The sequence below is a fragment of the Lynx rufus genome, unplaced genomic scaffold (genome assembly GCF_022079265.1).
Source record: "Lynx rufus isolate CCGP_SWC_20201006 ecotype Redwood Valley unplaced genomic scaffold, mLynRuf1.p SCAF_4, whole genome shotgun sequence".
Classification (NCBI taxonomy): Eukaryota; Metazoa; Chordata; class Mammalia; order Carnivora; family Felidae; genus Lynx; species Lynx rufus.
Genome location: NW_025814856.1, coordinates 2346411 through 2361847, shown reverse-complemented (window position 1 = coordinate 2361847; position 15437 = coordinate 2346411). Strand labels below are relative to the sequence as shown.

At 61.0% G+C, this 15437-nt stretch overlaps 1 protein-coding gene across 1 annotated transcript; it reads right to left on the bottom strand.

Moving 5' to 3' along the window:
- Nucleotides 1-358: 358 nt before the first annotated feature.
- TNFAIP8L1 (TNF alpha induced protein 8 like 1) lies at nt 359-15200 on the bottom strand. Its single transcript, XM_047094505.1, has 2 exons — nt 15106-15200; nt 359-2826 (listed from the first exon to the last, which is right to left on the bottom strand). Exon 2 carries the CDS (start codon nt 2819-2821, stop codon nt 2261-2263), a length of 561 nt encoding a protein of 186 aa, XP_046950461.1. The 5' UTR covers nt 2822-2826; nt 15106-15200; the 3' UTR covers nt 359-2260.
- Nucleotides 15201-15437: the final 237 nt, after the last annotated feature.

Here is a 15437-nt window from a genome sequence, read left to right as displayed (position 1 = left end):
CAGAGCCCCGGGACGCGGCAGGACATCTGGACACAAACTGGCTCCTCCTCGCCCCCCCCCCCAGCCATGTGGGGGCATCCCCTTGTAGCTTTCAGGCAGACCCGCAAAGGATGCCACGCTGGCCCCGGGGGCTGTGGTCGTGATGAGGGGCCGAACCCGACCGAGCCATACGGGACAAGCTGTGCGGGCCCGCTGGTCTGTCCCGGCGCCCGCTGGAGCGGAAAGGGAACCCGTCGGCGAGGCCCACGGGCGGGTGACGTTCCACGCAAGCTCGACTTGAAAGGCAAAAGCCCCGAGCCCCGGGAGGACAGGAGAAAGCGGTCAGCCCCAGCGATTCAGTCGCCAGTTGCACATAATGCCGACCGAAGATGTGTGCTTTTATTTGGAGAGCCGTGTCGTGCTCTTTGGTTTTTCTAAATTAAATCTCAGATTTATGGAAAGAGTCCAGGCAGGTTGGACAGCCCAGCAGGGCACAAGCACAGAGCGTTATGCACGTTGGTTGATGGAGTCCGCGTGCAAAGCCGAGGACAAAGGTGCTCATGGGGGGCTTCTCGGGTACTCAGAATGCGCGTCCCTTCCTGAATGCGAACGGTCTCCCGACGGAAGATGGGAGGACAGGTTTGCCTTCGAGGGCTGGGGCAGAGGTGGGAGCAGTGGCTCTTCGGCAAGAGACCTTGGGCTTTTTCAGGGAAAAACCATACAAAGGCCACCCTGCATCTGGGGCCGTAATGTCTTGTGGGCCGTTGCAGCAGGCCGGGGTGGGGGGAGGGTGGGGGGGGTGGGCGAAAGGGCCAGGTGGGGACTGTGGCAGGCCAGGGGGGCCGCGCCCATGCGGCCTCACCAGCAGGCAGTGCAGGCTCAGGCCAAGTTTTCGAGAAAACTCCAAACCTAGATTGGTACGTGTAACTTCCTTGTTTTTAACTAATGCCAAACGTCTCGAACGACGGACGGAGTCAACCAAACCCATCTTCTGGCCCAAAAAGGCCTGCAGGCTTCCCGTGTGAAGGCTTCACCCAACAGACCTGGCTCTGCAAAAAACGGTCACGGGACATCATTTTCCCCGTCCGCGCGGGCGCCCAGAGTAACCTTCCCGGCGCGTCGGGGGGGCCGGCCTGTAGAGCGTTCTGCGGCCTGTTAAAACGCGTGTCCCCTTCCGACACACAGAAGTCACAGATTCACTCCCACACCCCACGTGCCCATCTGTGCCCCGAGGTGAGAGTGGCGCATCTTCCGGGGGTGTCGCCAAAGCCAAAATTGGCTGAGCTTTGCTCTCGGAGGTCTTGGGAAAACACCTGCCACCAAGCACAAGTGAAATAACCAGTTTTAAACGGGCGCGCGTCTCCGATGGCTTTCCCCTTGAGCCCCGAGCAAGGGGCACACTCCGTCCCCTCCCGCGTGGGAGTCAGGGCAGCGATCCCAACCAGATGGAGGCATCCTCGCCCACAGCCCCCACCCCAGCGCTGTCCCTGGCTCCCTGCGCTCGACCCCCAGGGCAAGAGCGGGAATCTGTGCCCTCCTAGCCCTGGAGGCAGAGGTGGGAGTCTGCAGTCAAGGTGTCCCTTGGGCTGGTTCCTTCCGAAGGCCGTTCAGGCGGCTCTCCCAGCTTCTGGAGGCTGCTGGCACTCCTGGCTGGTAGAGACAGCCATCCCGAGTCTGCCCCCACCTTCACACGGCCTTGTCTGTCTGAATGTCCCCTTACGAGGACGCCAGTCATGCTGCATCAGGGGCCCACCCCCGCTCCAGCGTGACCTCAACTGATTCCATCGGCGAGGACCCTATTTCCAAACAAGGGCGCATTCAGAGGTTCTGGGGGCTAGAACTTCAAAGAACTTGGGGAGCTGCAGCTCACCCCCACGACACTCCCTTTCTTCCCGTTCACCACGACCCTGTCGGAAGGAACAGGCAACATCGTTAACATGACGAGGTGGCAGGTGCCAGCCTTCAGAAGCATCGAGGGAGTGTAGGGGTGCTGGGGGTCAGGTCAGGCAGGCCTGGGTGGGCAGCAGCCTCGGGGTGCGTGGGGAGGGCCGCGCCCCTGCAGGCTGAGCTCTTCTCCTGTTGAGACCGTGCGGGAGGAGAGGCGACCAGAGTCCTTAAAACCGCTGCCTCCAACAGATCAGCATCCTCTCGCGGGGGGGGGGGGGGGGGGGGGGGGGGACGGGCGCCTGTCCCGGGGATTTGGCCAGAATCGGGCGGGAGAAAAGAGGTTCTAGAACGACCCCCACCCCCCCTCCCCCCTCAGGAACCCCCGGGCCGGAGGTCATATGCTGTCCTCGTCCAGCATCCGGGTGAGGCCCTCGCAGATCCGGCGCAGGTGCGAGCGGTAGGGCTCGGTGGGGCCGTAGAGCGCGGCCAGGAAGTCGCAGTCGGCCAAGTGGCCGAAGACGTGGTTGATGCGGCCGTGGGACTTGGCGGTCAGGTGCGCGCCCACGGCCTGGTGCAGCAGGTCCCGGCACTCGTGCAGGCCGGCGGCCAGCACGCGCCGGTCGAAGGTGAAGTCCACCTGGTGGAAGCTGACGGCCGTCATGGCGAGGCGGCGCGCCCCCTGGCGGAAGCGCCGCAGCAGCGCCAGCTCCTCGCCGCCCAGCTGGCCGCCGCGGAGCAGCACGCCCAGCTTCACGGCCACCTTGACCAGGTTCTTGACCATCCTCTGGGCCTCCTTGCGGCTGCGGGTGAACTCCTTGGTGGCGCGGTACAGCTCGTCCAGCACCTCGCCGCTCGCGTCATCGATGAACACGGCCACCGTGGCCTTGGACGCCATCTTGCCCAGCAGCTTCTTCTGCGCCTGCAGGGCCAGGCTCTTGGTGCTGAACGTGTCCATCCGCCCTGCCAGGGGGAGAGGCAGAGGGCCGTCAGTTCCGGGGACCTTCCCGGAGGGCCCCTTTGGGGTGCTACCGCGTCATCCCAGTCTGTGAAATGGGCCCGAGCCTGCCAGCCCACGAGCCCGCCGCGAGGCACACGACTGGGTGCAGGGCGGGGGCGCGTCGGCCGCGACCGGGAGCCACGCGATGCCACGGTGTGTGGGCTGCCCAGAGCTGCCGGGCACAGGCAGGCCTCCCAGAGGAAGCGACAGGTGACAAAGCGGGCGGAGGGGCACTGCCCGGGCCGACAGAGCTTCAGGCCTGGAGGCGGGGCCGTTTTGTTTCTCTGTTTAACGAAGCTCTGTGCCCAAGGCGGGGCTTGAGCTCAAGACTCTGCTGCTCGGGGCACCTGGGTGGCACGGTCGGTCGACTGACTCTTCGTTTGGGCTCAGGTCATGGTCTCGGGGTCGGGGGATCGAGCCCCACCCGAGGCTCCGTGCCGAGCGGAGAAAGATCCTCTCTCTCACACCCTTTCCCCACTCTCTAAAAAATAAAAAATAAAAATAAAAATAAAAATAAAAGGAACGAGGGTGACATCTGGGCAGGATGTTCTGAAGGCCGCCGCTTGCGGGCCGGCACCAGCCTTGCCGCGGGGTTGAGGAGGACCTCACGGTGCGTTGCGACAGGTGGATTCCAAGCCCCTGAAGTCCCGCCGGGCATTCCCCGCCCCCATCCTGCACTGCAGTGAGACAGGGTCCCAGGCCCCAGCTGTTCAGAGTGGCGGAGCCCAGTTGTTCCCAATCCCGCAGCCTTACTGGCCCTGTGCATTTACAGCAGACGGCCCGAGGCCCGCCTCCGGCGTGGGCAGCATCCTGGGCTGTGGGGCCTGGGGGGGGGGGGGAGGGTCACGAGTGAGGTTTCTAGAAACATTGCTCCAACGCCGCCGCCTGTGATATGGAAACACTGACCTGTGACAGCTCCCACCCTTCCTGGGCTGGGACAGTGGCAAGGGGCGTGGCAGTCCAGCCCTCGGTGAACAGGGACCTGTCTCCGTGTCAGACTTCTGGAATCTTCCTAAGCTGCACATCTGGGCATGGACCGTTTTCTTCTGAGGACGTGGGTCCCAGGACCAAGCCCCACACCCCATTCAGATCCCGGCATCTTTGCCGGTAAACTCCTATTCATCCCCCGAAGCCCTGGCCCCTGAGCCCCGGCCTCTTCTCGAAGTTTCATCCCTCAGCTCCGCTTCGATACTGTCTCCTCTAGGAAGCCATCCCCGAACAAACCCACGGTGAGGCACGGCCTCTGGGCCACACAGTGCCCCTCCGTCCCCCATCACTGCTCCGCCCCTGCCCCGGGCTTCACTCCCCAACCGTCCTGTGTCACCCCAGTCCACGGGGGAGGGAAGGGGCCTGATTCTTTACCTGCTGTGCCCTTGGAGACTCCAGAAAAATGAATGACGTGAGCCTGAGAGCCACCTCCGGCCCTCACCCATCGCCCCAGGCCCTGGTCGAAGCCACCCCCACCCCAGCCCCAGGCCAGCCGGACCAGGAATGCCCCGTGGGTGCCCACTCAGCCCAGAGCCCCCACAAAGACCATCTTTGTGCGAGCTCACACCCCGGGAGAAGTCCCCTCCGCCTGCGCTGCCCTCAGAGGTCAGGGTGGCCACGGCGAGGACTGGACCGCCTTCCCTGCCCCCCACACCAGTCACCAGACCCCGGGGCTACGCGGGCCTGGGCCAGAGCAGGGGTGCTGCTGACTCAGCACCACGGGGCAGGCCCTGAGCCGGCAGCGTGTGACGGTTTCCTCCTATCCGCCGGGTATTAGGCTGGCTGCCAGTTTGTTGAAGAAATGACACAGGCTCAGAGAGCCTGAGCCACTGCCCCAGGGCCACACAGCAATACCCTTGACCGCCCGCCTCTGCGTGCCTAACTTCCTCCGCCTTCCCCGCTTGACGCCTGCAAATCACCCGAGTTTCTCGGGCGCCGGGAGCTGTGTCAGCCACAGATCCAGCCCCCCGGGGCCTGACCGCTTAGCCAAGCAACATAACCGCCCCGTGCCTCAGTTTCCCCATCTGTAAAATGGGGAAGATAGAACTAACTCTGTCCTAGGGCAGAAGGTTGTGGCCAATCCAATGCCCCCCCCCACCCCCACCCAGGCTGCGAGCTTCCCTTGGGCCAGAAGCTGGATGCCACGGCCTAGAATTCCGCCATTCAAGCTCCCTGAATGCACACACCTACTTCTCTGTCGGACTCTCTGGAAAAAGAGCGTCTTGGCACAAGAGGTGCCCGTGCCTCCCCGATGCCTCCCACCCGTTTCTCTAGAATGTTCTGTCCTGTTCCCTCTACCGGGGCCCCTCCTCTCCCTATTATCCTGTAAACTGCTCATCCAAATCTCAGTGTCACAGTCACCTCCTCCTGGAAGGCTTCCTGGATGTCCCAGGCTGGGCCAGGTGCCTGGCGGCTCCCGTGGCGCCCTGGCGTGCTCCATTTTGGCCTCGCACGCTTTGGTTTCATTGCTCATCTCCCTGGCCTGACGGTGCAGGCAGGGACTGGGTCTCCCTTGTCCACACCGTGCCTCCAGCAGTCAGCCCGGGGCCTGGTACACAGCAGGCACCCCGCAAGCGTTCGTTGAATGCATGAGGGAAAGGATGTCCGCGAACGGAAATGAGAAGAAACCCCAAGGTCCTGAGTCCAGTCTCCCCAGCTTACAGATGAACAAACTGAGGCTCGGAGAGGAAAAGGCCTTTCCCTGGGTCCAGGGATGAGGCCAAGGTACCTGGACCCTAAGTGCCCTGGAGCCCTGGTCTTGCGGCCTATCTCAGTCGCTGTGCGACCCTCGGGAGGATTCCATCCGTCTCTGGGCCTTGGCTCTCCAATCTGCCGAGTCCTGAGGTGGGATGTGCCGGGAGGGGAGCTGGGCCCTCAGCAGGACCTCCCTCCTAAGCCCAGAAGGAAAAGGGAGCCTCCCTCTCGGCCTCCACACTCCTAACCCCTCCGGCCAGTCCCCAGACCCGCTGACACCTGGGCCAGCCCAGCTGCGTGACCCCCCCCCATCCCCGACCCATTGTTCTGCCAGGAACCCCCCATCCACGCAGCCAGACAGGGAGATGACTACTGTCCCGGGGGAGCGGGCCACAGACTAAAATAGACCCCGGCCTTCCTTCCTTCCTGTGCACTCACCCAGGTCTGAGGGCGGGCAAGCCAGGAGGTGGCCAGACGGCCACATCAGCCCTTCTGGGGCGGGGCCTTCCCAGGGACTGCCGAGGGGCTCGGGGACCAGACGGTCAAGTGTCCACAGTCCCTGATCACCAAATGCCGGGGCACCCCACTGTCCTCAAAGCTGAAAAAGCCTGTTAAAGGATCAAGGGCATGGCTGGACCATTCACTCGGTCACTGTATGAGCATTTATGGAGCACCAACTGTGTCCCAGGCACTGGGTTTACTGGAATGACCAAAAGAGACCCCGTCCCTGCCTTCCGGGGGACTCCAGCCTTCTAGAGCCAAGCCACCTTGCCACTCACAAAATACTTTGGGAGGGGGCACCCAGCTGGCTCAGTCGGGAGAGCGTGCGACTCTTGATCTTGGGGTCGTGAGTTCGAGCCCCACCTTGGGTGTAGAGATTACTTAAAAATAAAATCTTTTTGACATAAATAAGTCTATGAAACATTGCGATAAAGGTGGCAGGCAGCCTGAGGCAGACGGATCAGGGAAGGGGTGTGGAACATTCCATGTTCTGTACAAAATGTTTGTACAAGTGTAAAAAGCCATCAGGCTTCTGTGGTTGTGCGACTCTGTGATTATGCTGCAACCCGGCAAGCTGCACGCTTTGAAAGGGTAAGTTCTGTGGTTATGTGAATTAGATCTCGATCACACACACACACACACCCCTGTAACCTTTCTCCAAAGAAGATCCATAAATGGCCAGCCAGCAGCTGAAAAGGTGCTCAGCATCATTGGCCAGTAGGGAAATCACGATGACTTCACCCACCCCCACCCCCCACCCCCCCACCAGGATGGCGGCCGTCGCAGCAACGGACAACGGCAAGCGTCAGCAAGGGTGCGGAGACACCACGGCCCTCGGACACGGCTGGTGGGAGTGGGAAACGGGGCAGCTGCTGTGTAAACCGGTTTTCCGGCAGCTCCTCAAACACCCACAGACTTACCCCCAGGACCCGGCAATTCCGCTCCCAGGCATCTGCCCAGTAGACGGGGGAACGCACGGCCATGCAGACCGCGCACGCGCACGCGCATGGCGGCGCGGTTCACGTGGCCAAGGGGTGGCGTCAACCCAAGTGGCCGCCAGTGGGTGAAGGGACAAACAGGGCGTGTCCGCAGGGTGCTGGAATATTGCCCTGGAACGTCACTCGGCCGCGAGCAGGAGCGAGGCGCCCGCGGACGGGCCCGAACACACGCCGCTCAGGGAGGGGACCCGACACGAGAGGCCACACGGGCTGTGAGTCCGCGGGTGTGAAACGCCCAGAACGGGCTCGTCCAGGGACGGGAAGGGGGCTCGTGGTTGTCAGGGGCTGGGGAGGGGGTGATGGCTGATGCGGATGGGACTTCATTTTGGGGAGAGGGAATATTCTGGAAGTTGAACACTTTAAAGCAGTGAATTTTATATGAGGATTACATCTCCTCAAGCCAAACACTTCCTATATATATATATATATATATATATATATATATATAAAGTGTATATATTTTACACCTCTGTGCCCCTTCCTGTATACATTTTAGGCCTCATTTTTTAAATGATAAATAAATTTATCAGGATTTGGCCCATATTGTGGCACAATAAAAGGGTGGCTCGAGTTGAGATCTGTAAATCACTTCCACCTTGCCAGGCACACGGCGGGCACCCGGGGATACGTGGCTGATCGAAAAGGATTCCCTCCTGGCAAGGTCAGGCCCCCGCACTTGAGGACAGAGCGTCTCTTACAGGTTGGCATAGGGGGCGTCGCGGTGACCTTGTAGCTACAAATTCCCATCAGAGAGCGCCCCCACCAGGCGCCTGGCTGGCTCAGTCGGTTAAGCATCCAACTCTTGGTTTCGGCCCAGGTCCCGATCTCACGGGTTTGTGACATCGAGCTCCAAGTCAGGCTGCACGATGGCACAGTGGCACCTGCTTGGGATTCTCTCTCCTTCTCTCTGCCCCTCCCCCAGTCGTTCTCTCTCCCTCTCTCTCTCTCTCTCTCTCAATAAATAAACTTAAAAAAAATTTTTTTAAGTTAAAAAATAAAATAAAAGCGTGCAAAACCCCACTCAGTGGTTTATGTTTTTGGCAGAACGTTAGGAAGTGGGGGCCCGGGGGCTGCTCCAGGCACGTGGCTGGCTGCCTCGTGTCTCTGGTCCCTGACCCCCCCCCCAAAGCCAGAACATCCTGTTATCATCACAAGCAAAAAGAAAGCCCTCCAAATCTCCAAAAGCCCCCCAATCTCCTTTGCCGGAAGGCAGAGACACCAGAACCCAGTGAACACAAAGTAATTTCAGAGAGAGAGGGGGGCCAAGGGGGTGGTGACAGCCAGGGACAGCAGGTGACCTTGGCCAGGGTAGTCAGGAAAGCCTCTCTAGAGGTGGAGCTGCTGGAACTGGGACCTGGAAGGACAAGGTCTGGGGGAAAGGTGAGCCAGGCAGAGGACATAGCTAGTGCAAAGGCCCTGGGGCAGGACTGTGCCTGGTGTGTTAGAGGAGCAGCGAGGAGAGTGAAGGCCACCGTCCAGGTCCTCCCACAGCCCCGACCCCTCCCCACTGGGACTCCACACAGGCCCCATGTCCTTGGGGGCAGCTTTCCTATCTATGAAATGGGTGTCCAGGTACAGAGTCCTTGGCTCTGTTGCCTCTTGCCCTGCCCCAGCACTCTAGAGCCCGGTCCTCCTCTGCCAACCCCACTTTGTCTTTTGGACTCCAAGCTTTGCCCTCGTCCCCAGTATGGACACTCCAAACGCCCTGCACACTGGCCACCGACGCTGGCCTCGAACCTGCAGACGCAAAGGTCGGAGGCAGGACTGTACCTGAGCCTCCCTGGGCAGGTGCAGGGCACACACCCGTCCCCCCCAGTGGCCCCTTTTCTGTCTGATCCCCTCGGTTCCCAAACTCGGGAGCCGGGCCAACCTCCCCCTCGCTTGGGCCACGACCCCGTCCACCTGTCTCCCCGGGGCTCAGTCGGTTCCAGCCTCGCCCATGCCCTCGCCGCCCCTGCGTGTGCGGCGCCTCCGGGGTTGGGGGTAGGGGGCCTTCTCAGCCTCGAGAACCCCCCGCTCCGAGAGGCTCTCCCTGACGCGGCAAACCATTCACCCCTGGTCTCCCCCGTCCAACCTGGGCTCGCTACAACCCACCCACACATGCCCAGGGCACAGTCCCACTGCGGGGGGGGCCCTCAGCCCCCACACGTTTCTGGTTCGACACCCTGGGCGGGGGGACGACAGGGATGTGGAGGTGGGGGGCAGGGGACAGGGATGCCCCAGGGCAGGAGATCCAACTTTCCGGCGTCCTCACTGCCCCACAGGTGCCCCGCGAAGGCGACATCCCATTCGCCGCGCGCTGAAAACTTCGTACCCGTTACCAGCTTTCCAGAAGAAACAAACGTGTCCCCGTATGTTTCTCCCCACACGAAGGACGTGCGTCCCACGATTTGCAAGCACAGTAAACTATACCGGCTCTGTGGGGCCGATCGAGTCTCACCAAATGCTCCCGATGGGTTTTGCCAAACTGGTTTCGGTAGCGAAACCAGGGGCGTGCTTGGCAAACACGTGCGGGGCCGGCACGGGTGGCCTCTGACGTGTGCCTGCACACGAACAAGCCAGACGAGCGTGAAACAGGGAGAACGAGGACTCCGCGCACCCATCAGCAGGGAGAGCAAGTTCCGGGCCGCATCCGACGGTCGTTTTCCAACAGGGGGAGGAGACTGCCTCCTCGGGGCTTTGGGGCTACCCACAAGGACACAGCCGCAGATGTGACACTTTCTTAAGTTTAATTTTCCTCATCGACAGTTTGTTCGGCGCCGCTTTCTTGAGTCAGACCGGGAGGTGGCAAACCAAGGCAAACCACCGCCTGTTTTTATCAATAAAGTTTTATTGGCACACGGCCCCAGCCACGGGCTCCCCTGCTCCCTATGGCTGTCTTCACGCTCTAACGGCAGCCGCGAACACACGCGACGCGCCCGAACGGCGTAAGAAGCCGAAAATACTTACTACCGGGCCCTTCGTGGAAAAAGTTGGCCAACCCCGGGTCTAGACGACCAACAGAACAATAAATCCCACCCCGATCTGTGGTGGTTGCCAATTTCCGTGGTGTAAATTTCCCCACCGTGGCCAATTTCAAGCTTCCGACGCGACGTGAGCGAATGTGGGGGCTCACCGTTTCCCCCAAACACACACGGCAGATAAACGTGGCTTCAAGAGCGCAGATTATAGTAAGAGACGGGAGAATAATTAGAAAGTTACGATTTATGACTATTTATGACTTTGCTTTTTGTAAGTTTTATCAACATACGATGCACCTACCATAAAATCCGCCCTTTAGTTTTTGAGGTTTATTTATTTTTTTTTAGTAATCTCTACACCCAACGTGGGGCTCAGACTCACGACCCCAAGATCAAGAGTCACACGCTCTGCGGACTGAACCAGCCAGGGGCCCCAAACTTTGCCCTCTTTTTTTTTTTTTTTTAATTTTTTTTTCAACGTTTATTTATTTTTGGGACAGAGAGAGACAGAGCATGAACGGGGGAGGGGCAGAGAGAGAGGGAGACACAGAATCGGAAACAGGCTCCAGGCTCCGAGCCATCAGCCCAGAGCCCGACGCGGGGCTCGAACTCACGGACCGCGAGATCGTGACCTGGCTGAAGTCGGACGCTTAACCGACTGCGCCACCCAGGCGCCCCCCAAACTTTGCCCTCTTAAAATTTTTTTTTTTCAACGTTTATTTATTTTTGGGACAGAGAGAGACAGAGCATGAACGGGGGAGGGGCAGAGAGAGAGGGAGACACAGAATCGGAAGCAGGCTCCAGGCTCCGAGCCATCAGCCCAGAGCCTGACGCGGGGCTCGAACTCACGGACCGCGAGATCGTGACCTGGCTGAAGTCGGACGCTTAACCGACTGCGCCACCCAGGCGCCCCTGCCCTCTTAAAGTGTACAACTGAGGGGCACCTGGGTGGTTCAGTAAGGGAAACTGCCACCTCTTGATTTCGGCTCAGGTGGCGATCTCACAGTTCGTGGGTTCAAGCCCCACGTCGGGCTCTGCAATGACAGTGTGGAGCCTGCTTGGGATTCTCTGTCTCTCCCTCTCTCTGCCCCTCCCCTGCTTGTTTTCTTTTTCATTTTTTTTAAATTTATTTTTGAGAGAGAGAGAGAGCCAGCGGGAGAGGGGCAGAGAGAGGGAGACACAGCATCCGAAGCAGGCTCCAGGCTCCGAGCTGTCAGCACAGAGCCCGACGCGGGGCTTGAACCCACGAACCGTGAGATCGTGACCTGAGCCGAAGTCGGACGCTCAACCGACTGAGCCACCCAGACGCCTCCCCGCCCCACCCCCTGCTTGTTTTCTCTCTCTCTCAAAATAAATTAACTTAAAAAAAAAATAAAGTGTAAAACTCAGCGGCTTTGATACCTTCATAGAGTTGTGGAACCGTCACCACTAATTCCAGAACATTCCATCACCCTAAAAAGAAGCCCCATCCCCATCAGCAGTCACCCCCCCCATCCCTGGCCCCCATGAAACCCCTTCCTGTCCGTGGAGGAGCCTGTCCTGGACGTTTCACACACGCGGACTCACGCCCCGCGTGGCCTCTCGTGTCTGCTTCCCTCCCTGAGCGTCGTGTGTTCGGGGCCCGTCCGCGGGGCGGCGGGGGTGGGCGCCTCGCTCCTCTTTATGGCCAAATAATATTCTACACCTCCGTTAGAATAAACATTATTAAAACATAATGTATTGAACTGTAGGGTCACAGTCTGTCGCTTTTCATAATGGCTGTGTTTAACAACCCGACCGTGAAATTCCTGACCGGGTGGCAAGTGACTCCCGCGGGCTGGGACGAGCCAGCTGCCGCCGGCCCCTGGTCCACGGGCACCCTGTCCCCACCACATGAATTCTTTATGTCCCACACAAAGGGTGTTAATAATTGACGAGCCAGCTCAGCAGGGCCAGGCCGCCACTCCACCCCGCGTCTCCGAGCCCCGGCTGCGGTGGCCCACGGTGGCCTCGGGGGCCCCAGGCCTGTGTCCACAGCAGCAAATGCCCCCGCCGTCCCTGTTCCCGCACGATACCCGCTGCCAACACGAGGGCACCCAGTGCGTCGGGCTCTGACCAACCGTCGCTCGGACCTCACACTCCGTGCCCGTTTTAAGTAAGGCAAGAGGAAGAAAGGAATCTCTGGTCTGAGGGGCCTGGGGCACCCACGGTTTCCAAAGCGGGTTCTCCAGAGCCCTCGAGTGGCCTCCCCAAGGACGGGCGGGGTTTGGCCACCTGCTGGCGGCAGCGGGAGCCCCGATTTCCGCTGAAGCAGAGCTTGGGGGCCAAGCGAGAGTGTCGGGAGACCACGGCCCACCCTCTGCAGGAAAGGCCAGGCCGGGCTGGCGCTCGGGCCAAGCAGGTGTTTAGCAGCAAGTGGAGGAGGCTTCAGGGTCCTGTGGCAGGAGTGTGGACGCAGCCCCGCCTCCCCTCTTCACAGCCTGAGCTGGGCCCCTGGGCCCAGGGCCCCCCCTCCCCAGGATCCTGCTCTCACAACTCCCCATCAGGCCTCCCTGCAGCAGCCACCGGGGGGCGCCCGTGAGCACCCGAGTCAGGACCCAGTCCTCTACCAGGGTAAAAGTCCAAGTTCTCCCCTTTGCCCAGGGGACCGTTCGGGACCTGCCTCCAACTCCATCCCCTCGCTGCCCTCCCCTCCTCCCTCCTCCCCTCACTCACTGTGCTCCTGGGCCTCCTCACTATTCCTCCAAAACTCCAGGCCTGGCCCTGCCCCAGGGCCTTTGCATGGGTTGCGTCCTCTGACTGGAATGCCCTTCCCACCAGGCCTCCACGTGACTGTGTGACTGTTTCTTTCTTCCCGTTCAGGCCTCAGCTCACATGTCACCTCGTCAGGAGTCCCTCCCGCATCCCCCACCTAAACTGACTTCCACATCCCGCCCGCCTGTCTCTCTATCATCTCATCTTCATGCAGTTACAATTAAGCATGAGGATATTTCTGGATGGACGAACACCCATATCCCCCAAGTCCGATCTGAGAGCCAAGCGAGGGAGGGCACCGGCTCGGCCTTGGTCGGTGCTGGGTCCCCGGAGCCCTGCACCAGGCTGTGGCTCCCAGCAGGTGTTCAGAACCTGTCGAATGAATAAATGACCTCCCAGCACGAGGGAGGGATAAAGTCCAAGAGCTCACACGAGGTCCTCACTGTCCAGCCAGGGAAACTAAGGCCCACAGAGAGAGACAGAGGCAGCCCAAGGTCCCATAGCAGTACAGCACGAGCCCCTCTGGAGGGGGGCTCCCCCAGGTAAATGCTCCCCACATTCCACTACCCCACTGGATAGCAGTGGAAATCGAGGCCTGGAGAATGGGGCCTTAGGAGATCCCAAGGGCTCAGCCAGAGGAGCTCCCAGGAAAGCTCAGGCGGGGGATCCCAGGGAGTTATCTCGTGGTGGGGGGCCCAGGGGAGGTGCCCCGGTACCTGGTCCTGGCCTGTCCATCTCTAGGACCCCTCCTCTAGGTCTCTAACCCCTGGGGCTGCACCCGGACAACCTCCAGTCATTATTCAGCATCTGCCTCTGGGCGGGGACCTTTCCGCCACCGCAGCTGGAACTGTGTCCTCAGGCACTCCCTCCTGGCCCCATGGGACAGGCAGGGGCACTGAAGCCTCTGAAACCCCACCACATGGGATCACCAAGCAACGAAAGGCCCCTCTCCTCCCCAGGCCTCAGATGAGGAAACGGGTTCAGAGGGGCGTCTGACCTGCCCAAGGCCACACAGCCAGAGGGGACGTCACGGGGCCTCCAATCTGCACCTGTCTGACTCATCTATTGGCTTAAGGACCTCCCGCCTTCATCAGAGCAGGGTTCAAGCCCCCCCCCCCCGTGAGCACTCCACCCCCCACCCCAGGGGCCTGGGCACTCACCCACCACCAGCATCCCAGACCACCAGGCCTGTCGAGTGGGAAAAGCACAGCCCAGGTGTTTGTGTGGCTGGGGCTTTGTTCCGGTTTCCATAGGTACAGCGTCCCTGGGCCGGCGCCTCCAGGCTCCTCCCAGCTGCCCAGCCCTTGCCTGGCAGTCCCCTGGCCCAGCCCATCTAGGCAACTTGTTATGTTTTAAAATTGGTGCCCGCGGACCCGGCATAGCTGTGAAGGAAAACCCCGGGCAGAGACCCCGGGGCAGGGCCCCGTCTGGCGTGTTGGAGGAACGTGGAGGTTGGTAAGGCTGGAGCAGAGCGAATGAGTGAAGGGGAGAGAGGGAGGGCCCGGAGGAGACACATTCCTGCATTTAATCCTGGAAGCAGCCCTCTCCCCCAGGGAACTGTGGCCCTTCCCACTTTACAGACAGGAAACTGAGGCTCAGAGAATCCAATCACTGGTTTCTGATACCAAGGTGAGTGGCAGATCGAGAACCTGTCCCTCTGATTCCAAGGTCTAGACCCTACGACCACTAGGCTGAACTGCCCTCACCCCACTGTGCCCCCCCCCTCCCGGGCATTCAGCTCCCCAAGCTGGGCTCAGGTATGCTCAGGAAGCAACCTCGGAGGCCTGTTTACAGCTGCGACTGTCCCTCATCCAGGAGAACGCCCCCAGGATAGAGGAGGCGGTGATGCGTGCGGATATGGGTCAGGTCACCTGCCAATTACCTTGGCAGCCACGGTCCCAATTCCCAGCTGACAAAACTGAGGCCAAAGCTTCAGGGCACTGAGGAGCTCCCAGGTGGCCAGTGTGGGTGGGCCTGGCCATGACTCTTCCAGCTGCCTGGACCAGTCAGAAGCCACACGCATGCCCATCGTCACACCTGCGGCCAGGCTGTCCACCACTGGAATGCCCTCCCGACTCTGGAATCTGGCCCTAGCGCCTGGCACCCTGCACTGTGAAAGGGGCAGAGTCCATCAGAGTCCCCATGCGGGTGAGGGGACGCTGGACTCAGAGCACAGCCCCACGGTAGGGAGGGCAGTTCACCCAGCCTGCCTCCCCCTACCCCACACAGCCAGAGTGACAGGGACACCGAAGGAAAGGAAGAAACAGAGGCAGGAATACAGACAGGAGGAGCAGGGGCATGGGGGCGACACAGACAGGGCGTCCAGACGGCCCCCGAGGTGCGGAGCGCCGCGGCATCGCTCGCTCACCTACTCTCCGGGTCCTGTCCGTCGGTCCGACCGTCGAGGCTCCGTAAGGCCGCTCCCGAGGGGCCGTTGCGGCGGCCGCGGGACTCGCGCGGGAGGACTGAGAAGGGACTGGACGGGCGGGGCGGGGCGGGAAGCTCGGCCCCGCCCCCATCGCCCCGCCCCGCGGCTCCGCCCCGCTCCGGCCCCGCCCGCGCGGAAAGGCCCGAAGAGGGGCCGGCGGCGGGGGCGGGCGGAGGACGTAGGCTCAGCCAATGGCAGAGCCGGCGACGTACGAAGAGGCCAAGGGGAGAAAGTCGCTGGGAGGGGCGGGGTCTGGGGCGGGGCCAAGCAGC

Excerpts from the sequence above, each read along its gene's own strand:
- TNFAIP8L1 (XM_047094505.1), bottom strand. The coding sequence starts at position 2,821 with ATGGACACGTTCAGCACCAAGAGCCTGGCCCTGCAGGCGCAGAAGAAG.